Genomic DNA, 16,408 nt, shown 5'->3' on the forward strand with positions numbered 1-16,408 from the left:
CTTCTGTATTGTTCTGTGAGAAATCCGGGAGCATCCTGGCTGTTACAGTTAAGTGTTTTAGCTTAGACACACATATAAAGGAGTTCCCCTACTATGTGAGCTCCCAGCGCAGTATGAAAAGCACCTCTACTAACAAGTGCAGAGCTGATTTGGTTTTAGTAAGCACCTGCCTCTGCCTGGCCAGCAGTGGCTCTGACTGCACTGTGCAAAGATGGATGTCATTTTGTACAGTGGGCATGGTGCCTTAAGCTCGGCAGGGCTGAAGATTAAGCCACGAGGAGAGAGCACAGTGGCTTAACCAGTTAGTGCGAAGCACCTGGTTAAGCCAGACAGTGTGCAGCACGTTCTTATCAGTGGCCTCTCCGTCTCATCTGCAGCTTGCTTCCAGTGTCTCTGGTGGCTGCTTTTGTGTGGTGTCTGTTTTAGGAGTGCACCTCACTGCTGTCAGAAGAGATCAACTGTCCTAGTTAAGGGGAAAAAGAAGACAGTAACATCAGGCATCCCATGATAATATGCACCAAAGAGGGCTTTTCTGTAGGCGTATTGCTCCCTAGAGAAAGTTGTGACATGAAGACTTCCATATCCTTGCAAGGCCTGCCTTGGGATTCTCCTCCTTGTAGTTCCAAGGGTTTTTGTTGTTCTTACCCTTTTTGGTTTTTTCAGTGCTGGGATTAAATTCAGAGCCTTGAACATGCTAGAGACATTATCTACCACTGAGCCCCACCCCCAACCCATGCCAGGTCTTCTTGAAATGAAGAAACCCTGGAATGCCAGTTTCTGGGAGTGTCTCATGGTAAAAACACATGCCACTGACCTGCCTACCTCACACTGCAGCTATCCTGAGTGGCTGGCACCAGCCTAGATTGGGCCCCTCATGTAGTCTTGGCAGGATCAAACATGACTGAATAAAGGTCAAGGGGAGGAAGCACAGAGGAGGCAGCATGGACCAGAATAGTACTGATGAGTGGTTCTATGCTGGGCAGCAGTTTAGGTTATTCTGATACAGGTCCACCCACTAGGCTCCATCGCACTACCAACAATGAAAGCATGCTTGGTTCTGAGGAGAATACATCACTGAAGGAGAGTGGGCGGTAACTTACTGCTCCTGTTTCATAGCTTCCCACTTTCTCTTCTTTATTGATAATCTGGAATGTACTGTAACTCACATTTACTTACTGTACACTGGTACGCTTTGCTCCCTAACGGTCAACTCAAAGAAAAGGTCAAACATCAGAATAAATTGGTGGTGACACCGTAGATTTTGCCATTCCAGTTTATTGAAATGAGTAAATTTATAGCTTTAATTTGCATACAGAAAAGTGCAAGAGAAAGTATATACAAAACAGTTGCATGGCTGATCATCACTTTCAAAAAGTCAACTACCTAGAAATAGATACCTCCAGTTTAGCACTTTTAGGTTTTTAGACCTTTAAAGTACTATTTCAAGTCTCTGGTTATGACTGAGTAGGACGCCAGACAGAAAAATTATGCCATATATAATCAACTATTATCATTAAACGCAAAACCACAGGACTTCAGCTTGGACTACTTGAAGCTAATCTATAGAGGCTCCCAAGGCCAGCTTGTTTAAATCCTGAGCAGTCATCCTCTTTCTCCCCCGGAAAGATAACATTGGATGTGGTTGATTAACACCCACAAGAACCTGAGCATTAAGGGTCAAGAGATAACATTTGAAACAAAATCATTTTAGCAAGAACAAATCCCTCAGAACCGTGCTAACAATAGGACTGACAATGAACTGGGAAAGTTTCCAAGGTTATGGGAGAAAAATATTGCAGGCATGAGATTTTTGATGATAACCCCAAATACTTGTTCGCCACCTTTTCCCCTCCCATTTATCTTCCTACTAAGTATGAAACCATGGCTTCAAGAAAGTTTTCCAGTTACTCGATAAAGGCCCAGCATGACATCCCCCAAGGATAAGCACCAGTGTGTCGAGCAAAGTCACATTTAGCTTTCTGATGTGCTGCTCTGTAGAACGTGGCCCTTTATTGTTGAATGGAGTTCAGATTTTCTTCACATTCACTACTCTTCTGAACTTTAGCTTGAGGATGGTCCCCTGGTCCACGGAAGGTTATAGGGCATACACAGGTAGTTATGGGGATTAGCATTTACTCAGGAGAAAGACAGGCTCCAGGTCTGTGAATCATTTGATTCCAGGTCTGTGAATCATTTAATATTTTTTTAACCCCATGAAAATCTATTGTTTGTAAAATCTTTTTTTTTTTTGGTTTTCTTCTGGTACCGGGAATCGAACTCACGACCTTGCCCTTGCCAGGCAGGCACTGTGCCGCTGAGCTAAATCCCCAGCCCCTATTGTTTGTAAAATCAAGAACAACAAAAAGCAAACAAACAAACAAACAAATCTGGAAGGGGGGGGTCTCTGAACCCAGGAATAACACAGACTAAAAAGAGAATCAAAAGGAAAAGGCAAAGAGGTGAATAATGTTTTTCCCTCATTTGTAACAGCTAGAGAGTTAGCAAAAGGACAATCTTGGCTGTGAGAGAAGTTGATCTTTAGAAAGAGGAGAAACTACCTTTAAAAAGATCCTCAGGTATATTAGATTTCAAAGTGTCTGAGGAGATGTTGGACTTCCATTTTATTCAAAAAATTTTCTGTAAGTGATTGTTGGAAGGACGTTCTTTTAAGAAGATGTGTTTTAGATTTTATGCTCTAAAACAGAGTCCTCAAATTAAGCAGAATGAATTGGTCATTTACTCAAAATGGTTAACAAGTGGCGGTGTCTGCATGGCCCAACCAGAAGGCAGAAGGTATAGTGTTTGGGGGGGTACAGGAATATGACAGATAAGAGTTTGGCGGGAAAGCTACTTCACTTACATTGGAACTAAAGAGTTTAGGATCTCAATTTACTTAAAGCCATAGATTCAGCTTAGCTTTAGCTTAGAAAGTGAAAGGAATTTTACAAGTGGGAGAGGCAATAAGAAATAAGGCAACAGATAACTTGTTAAAGCTGGAACAAGGACAGTGGTCAGGACGTGTCTGACTATTAGCTTTGTCCTTGACTACGAAAGCCAACCTTTTTGTTCCTCTGGACAGTCAGCATTCCAAGTTCCTACAGAAATACGGAAAAGACAAAAATTTTTTATTAGATTTTTTGAATTAAATATCAATGTATTAAATATCTAAACTGGGCGTGGTAGCACATGCCTGTAATCCCAGTTCTCGGGAGGCTGAGGCAGAAGGATCACTGTGAATGTGAGACCAGCCTGGGCTACGTAATGAGCTCAAGGCCAGCCTGAACTACATAGCAAGACCCTGTCTCATAAAGACAAACAAAGAAAAAAAAAAAAACCCAAATAACTATCTTACTTATTATTAAAAATGTCAATAATAGAATCTTCCAAGGCTGATGTGAGGAATAAGATAATAAATGCAGACCAAGTAATGAAGTGATTAACACAAGTGCTCATTAGTAGTAGCTGCTTTCTTCCACAAGTTATCTCCATCCAATCTATTAACATTAGGGGTTATTTTTATTAATTATTGTTGTTAATGTCTTACTGTATCTAATTTACCAATTAAACTTTATTGCATGTATGCATGTGTGGGGAAAGCCGTGTACAGAGGGTTCAGCACTATCCTCGGTTCAGGGATCCACTGGGAGTCTTAGAACTTTACCCTCTGTGAATAAGGGGGAAGGACAACAGGCTGCTACAAACTTAATCTTACTGTTGATGTCATACTTGAGATACTTATATATTTAAAATACTTTGAATTACAGATAGGTCAAGGCAGTCAGTGGCCATGCTTCGATGAGGCAATACTGAAGAAAAATGGGCTTGGATTCTTTTTGTTCTTATTATTGTTCTACCCTTACCAGCTGTCCCCACCTTTTCCGAAATGGAAATACACCTCCCTTTCCCTCTTAACTTCAATCTTTTAAATGTGGAACACAGTTGGTACTGTTGAAAAAGAATAGCATCAAGCCCTGGCAGCGGCCGAGTTGCAGGCGGTGTACCCATGAGCTTATCTAGGAAGAAGTTCACTGAGAAGAACCAGCCTTCTGACTGATTTTGATCTTTTACTACTTTTGAAGGAGACAGTAACAGCTGCAAACAATTTAGAGTTAATGTCACAGATTAACTGAGAGGGCTTACAAAGAAACAAACGGCAGCAGAGTCATGATCATTGTCTATTTAGTTGACTTTTTTGGTGGCTTCAGAAGGTCCTCAGAAGTGGAACCTTTTACGGGAAACCAAGTTACCTTGGGAACAACTTGCAATCACTTCAATATGCAGGTTAAAAAGCTAGAAATCTCAAAATATATATGTTATATTGAGTTCTGCTTCCATTCAGAACTGAAATATCAAAACATAAGCTTATCCCATGGCCACATCATATCTTGATGTATTTAATAATTCTCTTTGTAAATGTCCAATCATCACTGAATTAGCTCAGTATAGATTTCTATACCTATTACTGCCAAATTACAGAATTTAACTTCTTCCCAATTCTGAAAATAAAAATCTCACTCTCTACCCAAATCTTTCCCCCGACAGATAAGCTTAGTAGGATCTCCTACTTACAGAGTTAGGCAAAAGGATTTCCAAAAGCGTCCCTATACACGTCAGAAGATGCAGGTGGTGGAGAAGCCATCTAAGGAAATATAATTCAGGCAACAAATATAACTATAGTCATAACAAAAACATACACTTAGGACTTCTCAAATGCCTTTAAAAGTCATTTGGGTCCTAAATGCATCAGTGCGCTTATAATGATTTGTGCCTACTGGTTTACAGATGGAGACGCATACTATTTACTAAAAATCAAGGCTCAGGTGAATTACCTTTGCTTCCTCGATGTGGGAAATATTCTTATAAGCTATAGAAACACAGGTAGGAAGTTAAAAACTTAAATCTTTACATGATTTTTAAGATAGTATTTTGGCTCACTTTCCTCTCAAAATGCTTTCACAAGCCAGGTGAAATGAGAGATGAATGGTGCTTCCTAGCTATGATTTCTCAAACCCAGGAGAAAGTAATTCCTGTTAAAATAATCTTAGTCCAGTGTGGGTGAATGTTTATTCTGCGAAGGCTCACGGAAGGCTCATTAGGCAAGCTGTGGCACGGCGTGGCACGCACTTCGGAGCACCGGCTTCTAACAGTTGATACTTACAGAGGGTTGCGGTGAGCCGAAGGAATCTTTAGAGAAAGGGTTCTCAAAGGCTTTGCTGGTCGATTTGGTAACTGACAGGGCACCTTGTCTGGGAGCTGGCTTTGGTGGTTCTAGAAGGAAAAATCCCAAGCAGTTAGGAAACAAGATGTCCTCAATTGTGACACACATCCCCCATTCAGTTTATCTTTCAAACTTGACTGTATACTTTTAAAATTTACACCAGTGGAAGAAAAATCACTGCCAAATACTAGGATGCTCAGTGATGACCATAAGCAAGTCTACCCCATTTCAGAAGCAAAAGCCACATGTATTTGTCCGAAGTGGAAGACATTCAGAGCTCCCTTAAGGCCACGGGGAAACGGGTGAAGCTTTATCATACAGTTCTCCAGGCCACGTTCAATAGTTCTTGGCAGGCCTTCTAATAATTATCACTAGAGGGCAGCATTGGGCCAATCTTTAAAATTGGCTACGATTAAACAGTTGGCTCCCAAAGGTAAATGGTTATGTTGTCTCCATAACCCCTGAATGCCAAAGCAAGCAAGAGTAAGACAATTGGTGGGTGAGAGAGGGGTCTTCTGAGGGACCTCCTGGGCCCGTATGACCTCAGAAACAGGCGGCACAGTAGGCAGACAAGTGAGTAACTCACCGCTGATCTTGTTGATCTTGTTCAACAGTTGATTAGCATCAAAATCATCATGGTCCACATTCTCCTGGGGAATGCCAACCTTGCTGTTGAAGTAACTGGAGAAGGCGCTGGAAGTTCCAGAAGAAGGCTGCTCTCCCTTCCTCGAGGGCACGGCAGGCGGCTGCCGCAACTGGAAGTCCTTAAACATTTCTTTCACTTCCTTGACTTCCGTATCCCCGAGCGGGTCTAAGGCCGTGAAGGCATCGCTGGGGATGTCCTTCGGAGCAGTTCTGGGAGGTGGCTGAGGAGGACTGACCACGAGTGAGGGCAGCATGGAAGAGGACAGAGCAGGTGGTGGGGGAAAGACATTGCTCTGGAAAGGGTTCCCCAGTGAGCTCGCTGCTGGCCAACAGCTGGGTGCCACAGACGCAGAAGAACCCCAGACTGCAGGGGCTGAGGGAGAAGATGAGGTCACAAAGGATGAAGGCTGGCTCCAACACTGAACGGCTGGGCTGGTGCCAAAAACAACTGGCTGGCTGAACGCGGCAGGTTGGCCGCCCATCACGGCTCCCGGGACCATGGGCGTGGACTGGTTAAAGACAATGGGTGGGCTCCACGGTCCCGCTTGCGGGGGCGACACCGGTACACCACCTGGAGGGAGAGAGAGAGGGGACGTATCAGCACACAAGCTTGAAGTGGGCCCTGGAATTCCGGAAAGCATGCGTCTCTGGGAGCAGTTACGGAGTATCTGTATAGCTTTCATTATGCCCGGAGGACGACAAGGAAATAAAAGCTCTAAGGGGTTCAACCACTCCCAAAGAAACTGGCTAATACACCGTGGCTAGTATTCAAATGCTGGTTGCATTTGGAGGGCCATGTTCTTTGTATCACCTTTTTGACTTGCCACACTAGAACGGTAATATAACCTATACATGGCTAAGCATGAAAAACCGAGTCTTTATCAGACATAAAACAGTAACAAAAAACAATAAAATGGATGTATCTCAAACAACTGAACCAAGGGTGTGGTGCCACATGCCTGTAATCTCAGCACTTACGAGACTGAGGCAGAGGATCACTGTGAGTTGAGACCAGCCTGGGCTACACAGTGAGTTCAAGGCCAGCCTGAAGTACATAGTGAGACCCTGTCCCAAAAAGCCAGAAACCGTCAAACAACTAGACCAGACCCCAACAATAGCAGAACTGATTTGTCACGTGAACACATCTATATATAAAGTATGCTGCTGATGAAGTGATGAAAATAATCCACTGGACGCTGTGAGTCACTGACTTTTCCTTTAGCAGCTGGCTTGTGCTTGGAGACTTACGGAAACCAGCTATCACGCATGTGCCTAAGGTCCCAGCATGCCTCCACGCTGAAGAAACCATTTCAGAGTTTCAGTGCTTCTTAACACTGCCCAAACTGACACAGCTATATGGATAAAATTTGGCTGATGCCAAGATAGTTTTAGGTTTTTATATTTAAAAATGGAGGAAAGGCTGTTATCCAGGGAGGGCTGTTTCAAATAAAAGTGCTTCCTGCCATGTGTCACTCACTAGACTTTCCCAGAAATTAGAACAGAGTATTTAAATGAGAAAGGGAGAAGATAAAGGAAATCCAAAACTGTGCTGGGCAAGTGATCTGGGTGGAGTGAGTGGCTCGTTGCCTGCGTTCTTGCCGTGTTCATTAAGAATCAGTTCAATCAAGAAACTCCAGGTGTCTCCAGTCCTCCTCCTCCCTTGAGAGGCTCATTCCCAACATCTTTTTCTAACAGACAGGGCATCTTCTCGCCTTCCTCTTCCCCAGTGTATTCATGGGTCAGCTAAAGTGTAACCGCTAACAAAAGCCCCAAATTCAGCTTCATACTTCTTTATGGGCGATGCTGATACTGTGCTCTCAGAAGCTATCTGCTTTGAGGTTTGGGGCGCAGTATTCTCTGATTTCTCATCCATTCAGAAGAGGCCTTCAAACTTGCATTGGGAATATTTTTGCCTCTAGAGTGAGCAGTACTTACCAAATCGCGTTTAGGGGTTGCTCTAGCTAAATATTCGTTCTCAGACCTTGAAATCCTCTCTTGTCAGGAATGCTGGCCATGTGGCTGAGAATACATTTGTGTTCAGAGAGGCAAGTTTTAGAAAAAAGCCATCTTACTTAATCACCATGCTTGAGGGAACTGGATGAAGAATGTAATTAAAATTGAGAAGGTCACAGTCTATGACCACAGAGACAAATTCTGGCACATTGGCTTTGAATCCAGCACTCTGTCCCCGCTTTTTGCCTCCTTAATGGCAGGACACTGGACTATTTTTTTTTTTCTAAATGGTACTTAATGTCACAGATATAGAAATTAGATCTCTTCAGAACAAACCAGGGGACAATTTCTCTTAGAATCCATAAGCCCTAGAAATGGGCTTAGTTTGAACAAAGCTATTGTTAGTGTTTTAAAACAAACTTATTTAAATTTTGTTAGCTGAAGCCAGGTTCTCTCACTAATAACTTTCATGTTAGATGTGCCAAAAAAAAGAAATATATATATATATATATATATATATATATATATATATATATATATATATATATAACTGTATTGGCTTTCACTTTGGGCTAGTTGGCTTTCCTTAGGAACATTCATGGCTTTAGTCATAGACGGTATCAGTAAGAGTGATGTTGTGAAAGAAAAAATTGTTTTATTTCCAGGAACAAAAGACTTTCCGAAGTATATGCTGATTTCAGCCTTCATTCCCATCTACCACATTCCACATGTCCGACTGCTAAAACATTCACAGCCCAGCTGAAGACAGTAGTGGCAAGGACTAAAGAAAAAGCAGCGTGGGTATAAAGCATTAATTTTATTACCTTCTAAAGCTACATCAAAACATGGATAGCAAGCAAGTCAAAGCTGAGGGCTCGGCTTTCTAAAACACCCTCTCCCATCCCCCAGGTCTCCAGAGGAGACAGCCCCCCAGCTGGGTCTAGCGGAAGCCAGACCTACAACCTTCCATGGCTTGGCTGAGGATCCCTGCTGGTGGACAGGGGCTATACTGTAGAGCTCAGTTTGAGTTCCATGTCCAAACTTAAAAGAATCATCAGTATTCTGCAGTTGTATACCCCAAGGCCTCAACGGGGGCGCCTAGCCAAAAAGCTTTACTTCGTCTGAATAAATTAACAGTTATAGGGTCCAGCTGTATTTTCAGGCTGACTTGTTAAATATTGGCTGTAAAAATCCTTCAGGGCATTGATATTAGACTACAAAGCTCTGGGATGTGATCTGGTCACAGGCATCACATGCAAGTTTTCTGCCTTTCTGTGCAGGAGACACTAACCTGCTCTACTGGGCGGCAGGCAAGAGACCCAGCACAAAGGGAAGACTCAATAGACATGAAGTGTTTAGGGAGAGTCTCTTGATGAAAATGCCAGGCAGAGACCCGGAACACAATGGCTTCTCATACTCACATGGATTTCAGCCACTCAGTGGTTAAGTGCTACCCCATCCCTGCCCTGATATGATTAAGCAGATCTATTGTGGCAGAACCAAAATATTCTCCTTTGCAGGAGAATAGCAGAGGGAAGAAGGAGTAGAAGGAGGAGGAGGAGAAGGAGAAGGAGAAGGAGAATGTAAAGGAGAAGGAAGAGAAAAGAAGAAAGGGAGGAGGAGGAAGAAGAAGGGGCAGCAGCAACAGCATCCTGGTGACTGACTGCAGGAGGCAAAGAAAACCATGAACTCTTGTCAAATTTTACCAAACAGGGAGGAGAGTTCTTTATCTATTGTATCCCACCTCCCAAGCCAGAGTCTCTTTCAAATTTGTAGAGGTGCCAAGAAGCAGAAAAACAAAGACAGTCCCTACCCTAGCAGGGCAGCAAGAAGTACTGTTGCGATTTTTAAACTGTACCATGAAATCAAAAAGAGCTCGAGGCTATGGATAAAAAACATGAGGACGGGTCCTCAGTCCGATGGCCTTTCCCGTCACCCTGTAGCAGAGGGGCTCTGTGTCTGACGTAGCTAAGGGCACTGTTATACATGAGAGCACCTCCTCTCATAACTTTTTTTTTTGGTACCAGAACTGAACTCAGGACCTTGCACTTGTCAGGCAGGCGTGCTTGTGCCACTGAGCTATATCCCCCGCCCTTTCAACTCTATGGAGACACTCTGTTAGCGAAAACTGGCAAGGAACTGCTAAAGAGGAAGTGCTTAAAACTGACTGGGATGTATGGCTGTCCCACACTTATCTATGCCAAGGGACACGGCTGGGCCCAGAACCTAAGGCTTTCACCCTATGTCTTAGACTTGCTTCAGACTTCACTTAGACCCATCTTGAGGCACATACTGCTTCAAAAAGGCATATAACTTGAGAGGCGCCAGGCCTCCAATCCATTATGGCAAATAACACGGAAGGTACGCATGTTACTACCTTTCCAACACAGACAACAGACAAGACTCTTTCATCTCATCTCCTTTCACCGTGGAAGCCACCCTGAATGTCACTTTCCCTTACAGCCATCTCCCAAGACAGGACCAGCCAGTTCAGGTACATGTGATGCTGAAAATAGATTTCACATCACATGCCAACTGGAGGAGCCAAATTTCAGTTACAGGCTGAGAATATCAAGTGGTGGTGGGTTGTGCAAGAGCAAAAATGAGAGAAGAGCTGCCTTGGACTTTCAGTCTTCCACCTAGGACCCACTACAGATAGGAAATGCCTTCCCCTGTGGATCGCGGGTGTATGATGGATGTAGTAGAGGTGTATCCCACCACATCTTTAGGCACCTACCTAGACTCGCAAGAGGTGCCCCTGGGGTAGGAACACTTGTTTTGAAGAGATCCAAGGGGTTGGTCTGTGGGGCTGCAGATTGTCCTGTGGGTGATGTCTGGCCTGGAGGTTCTGAGACGGGAGGAGCAAAGATGTCTGATGCAAGCAAGTCATTTGCCGAAGACTGACGGGGCAGGGAGGGAGGAGAAGAGTTACTCAGAACAGTGAAATACAGCCCTCACCTGCTCCCTACTCTCTACCCCAAACTTGAGATCCACAAAAAGGAAGAAAAAAATTTCTAATTACTGCTACACAACTACAGTTTTCCCCAAAAAGTAAATAAATTAAAAATACATAAAAGACCAAAAGGGAAGAAATAAAATATAAAGATTACTATAATGGCTGGACTGTTGGGGCTCAGCGACTAACACAACCTAGTACTGGAAAAATGAAACCTCATTTCATTAATTCATTTGTATCAGTGTGGTCTTCTGATTGACTCAAGGCTTGAAGGTGGGAAAGCAAAGGTGACTACAAATAAGTACCCTAAGTAATTCTGATTATCCCACTGGAGCTTAATAAGTCTACATGGAAAAGATACAGTTAATGATGAGGTAAAATTTCATATGGTTATGAGAGTTTTAAAAAGATACATATAGAAACTGCATTTGAATGAAGCTGATAAGTTTCTTTTAAGAAAATGGGTTATTAAGTCAACATTTAAAGGAGGAGATTAGCTTGAGAATTTTATACCACCACCCCCGTGGACATTACCGCAAGGATGGGTGTGCACTGCGTGTGTTAGTGTGGGGCAGGGACAAAGGGAATCGCAGCGATACTTGCCCTCCCATCCCAAAACACAACGATCAAACTTACCAGAGGTAGAGAAGCATAGCAGCATTAAAAATGGAAAAACTTGTGTTTAGTTCAGTATTAAAGGACAAGACATGCAAACGGAAAGCAGGTGTGACAAACACTGCTGAGAAACTCAGAAAGAATGGCCATTCTAGGAAGGGATTCCTGGAGAACAGAGGTGCCTTATCCCACTTTCTATTTACAGCCACACAGGAAACTACAAGAGCAGGGGAAAGAGAGCTCGCGTCACACCACCCTTTGGTACCGAGCATGCACTCTGCTAATGGAGATGTGGAGAAAACAGTTCACCTTAGCAGTCCTTCTGCCTCTTCCCGGTTTGGTACTTTGTGGAGGTGGGATAATAGCTATGGAGTCATGTGGTGAGGACTGGACAGGGCTTTCCAAGTCCTGCTTTATGCCATTCGGTACACAGAGTCCTGTGGGAGGGTTTCCCACGAAAGGGTTTGGGGAAGATTTGATATGGAAGCCGTTCTGTTCTCTTTCAGATACCCCATTTTGAGTTCTCACTGCTGGCTGGCTTTGCGTACTTGAAAAGGGCCACGGGCCTGCCTGAGCTTCCTGTTTGCCAGTCCGGTTAGAGATCTGGTCAAATTGTTGACCAAAGTAATCAGCGTCACCGTTTTGGGACCCATTACTCAGTGGAGTAGACAAACTACACAAATTCTCTTTCTTCTGATCTGGTGGTTTGAGAGAATCAAACGAAGAGGGTGTCGATTGGTCTGGCTGTGCAAAAGGATCATCACGGAAAGGATCAGGATTAGGTGTGGGAAAGAAGTTGAGATTGGCAGAAAAGGCATTTTCAGGCAAGAAGGATGCCTGAGGTTTTGGTCGAGGAAGAGAGCAGGAGGTGATGCCATTTGTTAAGAACGGATTTTCTCTTAAAGAATTTTGATTGGTGTCGATTTCAGAGTTTAGATCCACTAACAGGATATCTTTGCTTTCCTATCACATTTGGGAAGGAAAAAAAAAAAGAAGAAAGTGTTAGTCCATGTTACGACTTCAAACGAGTAACTATATAAAATGACTAGGATCACTGAAATTTCCTTCTGCTTCCTCCCATCACCTGCCGGAGAGCATTTCCTAGCTCCATGCTCGGTGCCCGCTTCCTCTCCCTCACAACATGCTCTTTTACTTCCCAACCTTGTTGGTCCTTCGGTAAGTGGAATCTTACTGCTGTTTACTTCCTGTCTCTGCTCACCTTCTTTCCTACATGCAGATCAATGACTGAGTTCACTATCAGCATTTTTTTAATTCACACCTTTGAGTTGGGAGTCACTCTAAATGATTGTCTAAATATGCTGAGCTCAAGAAGTCACTTCAGAAGCCCAGCCAGCTTCCTGCATCATGTCTGAATGTCACTTCTATTATGCCCCCGGAGTTATTAGCATCTCCCCTCTAAGTGAAGGAATTCATTGGCTAGTACAGTTCTGACTGTGATAAAGTTTCATACTGTACAGTTCTGACTGTGATAAAGTTGAAATAAATTTCCCTATAATTAGACGAGATGTTTCCCCTGCAGGAAAAATGATTTCCCTTTACCTCACAGCCTGTCAGTATGCCTCTTTCAATACCGAAGGCTCTTCTTGAAGATATTCCCCAAGTCGCACGTCTCATCCTTACCACCCTAGTGTCTTTCTTGTTCATATCCCTTTTTACCTAGGGCCTTCTGTGCCACTTAAAACACTAGTCCCATCTAAGCTCCTATGTATTAACCTCTTGCATTTATATACATTTTTCAGAATATAGCATGCAGTTCCCTATGCAGTGAAAGTAATCCCGTCTACTGAGTGTTAATTCAACTAATAACTTCCATTGATGTATTAGGTAAAGATGTGGCTTATGTCTCAACCTAAAGCCATAACACCAAATGCCTAACTCTACGATTTCCATTTCCTTTCTATCATTTTTCTGATATTTTGACAATTTGGTTTCTCTACTGTTACATAATTTTTCTTCAGCATAAAATTTGATAAATTAATACATCTTTATTCTGATTACTGATCTAATGAATCATGACTCACCCTGGGATGGGAAGTTCATACTGACCCTTTCTTTGTGATTTCAGTCCATTAAATACTTAATTATGCTAGCTATAGAAAATAATAAACACATATTGAGAAGACAGAAGAGAGATCTAGCGTTAACTCGAGCACAGCACTCAATTTTTGATCACTGGGACAAAAACAACTCTAAGGGAATATTAACTTCTCGAACTTGTAAGTACAGGACTCAAGTAGACCTATTCGAGTAGGTCTTCTGAACTTTTTCATTACAGAACATGAAAGCTCAGAACCTACTTTGTGTGGCCAAAGGCAAGAAAGAAAAATCAGCCTTCAATGGTATTCTATCTTTTAGCTTCAGTACTAGGAGATATAAAAACACAATTTTTAAAAGTCAGATTTTCTCTTTATAATTGGAAGAATTTGTCACAAACAGCTTATAATTAAAAAAATTTTAATCAAAGAAATGGATTGGAAGATCTCTTAGTGAAGAGATGTTTTAAAAATCAAAAGGTAGGGTAAAACGTATTATAAAGCTTGTGATTTTGATATTTATTGCTTTATTATGAGCCACCTCTTCATTAGAACAGATGGGTGTTCTCAGCGGGCAGAGTTCTCCTTTTCAAATACTTCAGGTCTTAGGACACCAAACAGGAGCCAAAAGTTACACCTCTGAATCGTCACCCTATAAGTGAAATGTACAAGGCTTTCCTCAGGTCGGGGCTGTGTTAGTCGGAGGTTAAGTCTCATTCAGAGATTACAGCTGAGGGGTGGGAGACTCCGAGTCCACCCCAGCGGTCAGAGCGTCCTCCGTGCTTCGCTGGCCTGCCCACACTCCACTTGCTCTGCCACCCTTTGAGCGCCTGACAGGTAGGCCCTGGACGCAGGAAAGTGAAATACAGTTCTTAAGGAGGTCCGGGAACAGGGACATCCAGGCAATCAGGCAGGTTTGTGAACAAAGATGAGGCTTTAAAGTCTGGGTTCTAGTTCTCCTTGATGACTCATCTCATGTACTCACTCTACCTTACCAAATCCAAGGCTTTCCTACTCAAAGCTGTTGGTGGCTTCTTGCTATTCTGCGTATGTGTTAAGCTTCTATAGGCCTGTTTTCAAAATGATCTGCAATCGGATCCAGTTTGAGTCTGGCCTCATCACTATTTTAAAAGTGCAACTCAAAATCAGAATCTTTTGGGGTTTTTTTGTTCTTTTGGTTTTATGAGATAAGGTCTCGCTCCATAATTCAGGGTGGCCTTGACCTCACTATGCAGCCAGGTTGGCCTTAAACTTGTGGCAGTCCTCCTGCCCCAGCCTCCCGAGTGCTGAGATTACAGGCATGCGCCACCAGGCCCGGCCCCTCAAATTCAGATTCTCTACAAAGCCTTTTCCCAATGATCTTTCTATCTCAACTTTACCTGTGTCCACCCCACGGGGCCATTTGGGGTATGCACAAGCATACGCATGGTACCTGAACTTTCTAACCTGAGCCCATCCTTTGTGTCAGATTTTATCTCCTTGATGGTGGATCGGCCTTACATTCTTCTCACATTAACCATTCAAATGGTCAAGTTTTTAAGGTTAAAGAGCATCTCTCTCTCTCTCTGAAATAGTATACAAGGATAATTCTCAAGTGATTTTCAAACAAAATCATGTTGTAATCACTGCCATTTAGTTTGCAACATGAGCATACTGGGGAAACTACAGTCAAGAGAATCACTGATAAACTCGAGTTAACTTTTATTTCTTTCTCATTTCACATCTTGCAGAGCACTTGTGAGTTGAAGTCAACAGAAGCATAAGAACAGGACTTCACTGCCCCTTTCTGTGCAGTCCCGCTTCACATCTTGGGTACTTTCAACCTCTCAGTAAACCCTGTTGAATACTGTGGTGAGGGCAGAGTTATTTAGGGACCAAAAAAATCAAGGAGCTAGGATAGACTGTTCAGGGTCACCTCACCTAGTATTTTAGGAAAGTTTCTCCTTTGAATATAGCAAACATTACAAAGGAAGATTCTATGGACAAGTAAGTTGGGACTCACTTTTTAAAAGCACATTAAATCGGTGTCCTGCTGCAAACACGCAGAACCTACACAGGCCTTCGGGTAGCACCGTCTCCACGTGGAGGGGCTACGAAGGGCAAGGACCCTTGCTCCCCGCCTTAGCTGGCCCAAGCGTTTCTGCAGTGCGGTTTCCCAGGCCTACTCTTCTCAAAGCCCAACCTGCTGGCTCAATTCTTGGGACCTTCTCGGTCTTGTGGACTTGCTTGATAACTTCCTGACAGCAGAGACTCCTCACTAAACACCCTTCCCACTACACTGGACTCATTCTGTCTGTCTGCTTAGCATTTTCTCATCCTTCATATCCAAGTCTAAAAACATCCTTCCTAAGCATCATCACAACCTCTCAAGCAGGTAAATGCCCTGTGACTGGCGTTAGTTAGTGGGCTTTGTGATGAGATTTAATGTTGGTCTCCCTGCTAGACAGTGTATCCCAGGATGGCATTAATGTTGTGCATTTTACCAGGGTACTTTGCCAAACACAGGCACTCAAGAAGTTGCTAATAAATAATGCAAGTTGCCAGAGGTCATTCAAAATTACATGAATATTTTCATTTGTGGCTTGTTTTAGAAGGTCTGAAGCCCAGGGCTTAAATCTTTTTTTTTTTTTTTTGACACAGGGTCTTGCCGTGCAGTTCAGGCTAGCCTTGAGCTCACTTTGTAGCCCAGGCTGGTCTCGAACTCGCAAGGTTCCTCCTGCCTCAGCCTCGCGAGTGCTGGTGCTGGGATTGCAGGAGTGCACCACCATGCCCGGCCTGCAGGGTTTGAATCTTGAATCTGGACCTCTTTTTTGGGCAGATCAGGGGTTTTTTTTTTGCCCCTAAACTGTTATTTTCTTGCCCATAGAGAAAATATGGCTCTATTTTTATAGTTTTGTTACCTATCAACAGATATTGAGACAACCTGATATACTATAATGATCTATTGAAAATGAGCAAAAAAAAAAA

The 16,408-nt window shown here is 43.1% G+C and overlaps 1 protein-coding gene across 1 annotated transcript in view; it reads right to left on the minus strand.

Moving 5' to 3' along the window:
• Window positions 1-2,348: 2,348 nt before the first annotated feature.
• The window catches only part of Dab2 (Dab, mitogen-responsive phosphoprotein, homolog 2 (Drosophila)), a gene marked incomplete in the record, with an annotated part of 30,279 nt that continues 16,219 nt past the window's right edge, over window positions 2,349-16,408 (minus strand). Inside the window, 6 exon segments of the mRNA XM_013514991.1 lie at window positions 2,349-3,095; window positions 4,570-4,639; window positions 5,159-5,268; window positions 5,805-6,434; window positions 10,554-10,716; window positions 11,697-12,350. Of these exon segments, the coding sequence (XP_013370445.1) occupies window positions 4,574-4,639; window positions 5,159-5,268; window positions 5,805-6,434; window positions 10,554-10,716; window positions 11,697-12,350 (1,623 nt within the window).

The sequence above is a fragment of the Chinchilla lanigera genome, unplaced genomic scaffold, assembly GCF_000276665.1.
Source record: "Chinchilla lanigera isolate Chin_1 unplaced genomic scaffold, ChiLan1.0 scaffold00025, whole genome shotgun sequence".
Taxonomy (NCBI): Eukaryota; Metazoa; Chordata; class Mammalia; order Rodentia; family Chinchillidae; genus Chinchilla; species Chinchilla lanigera.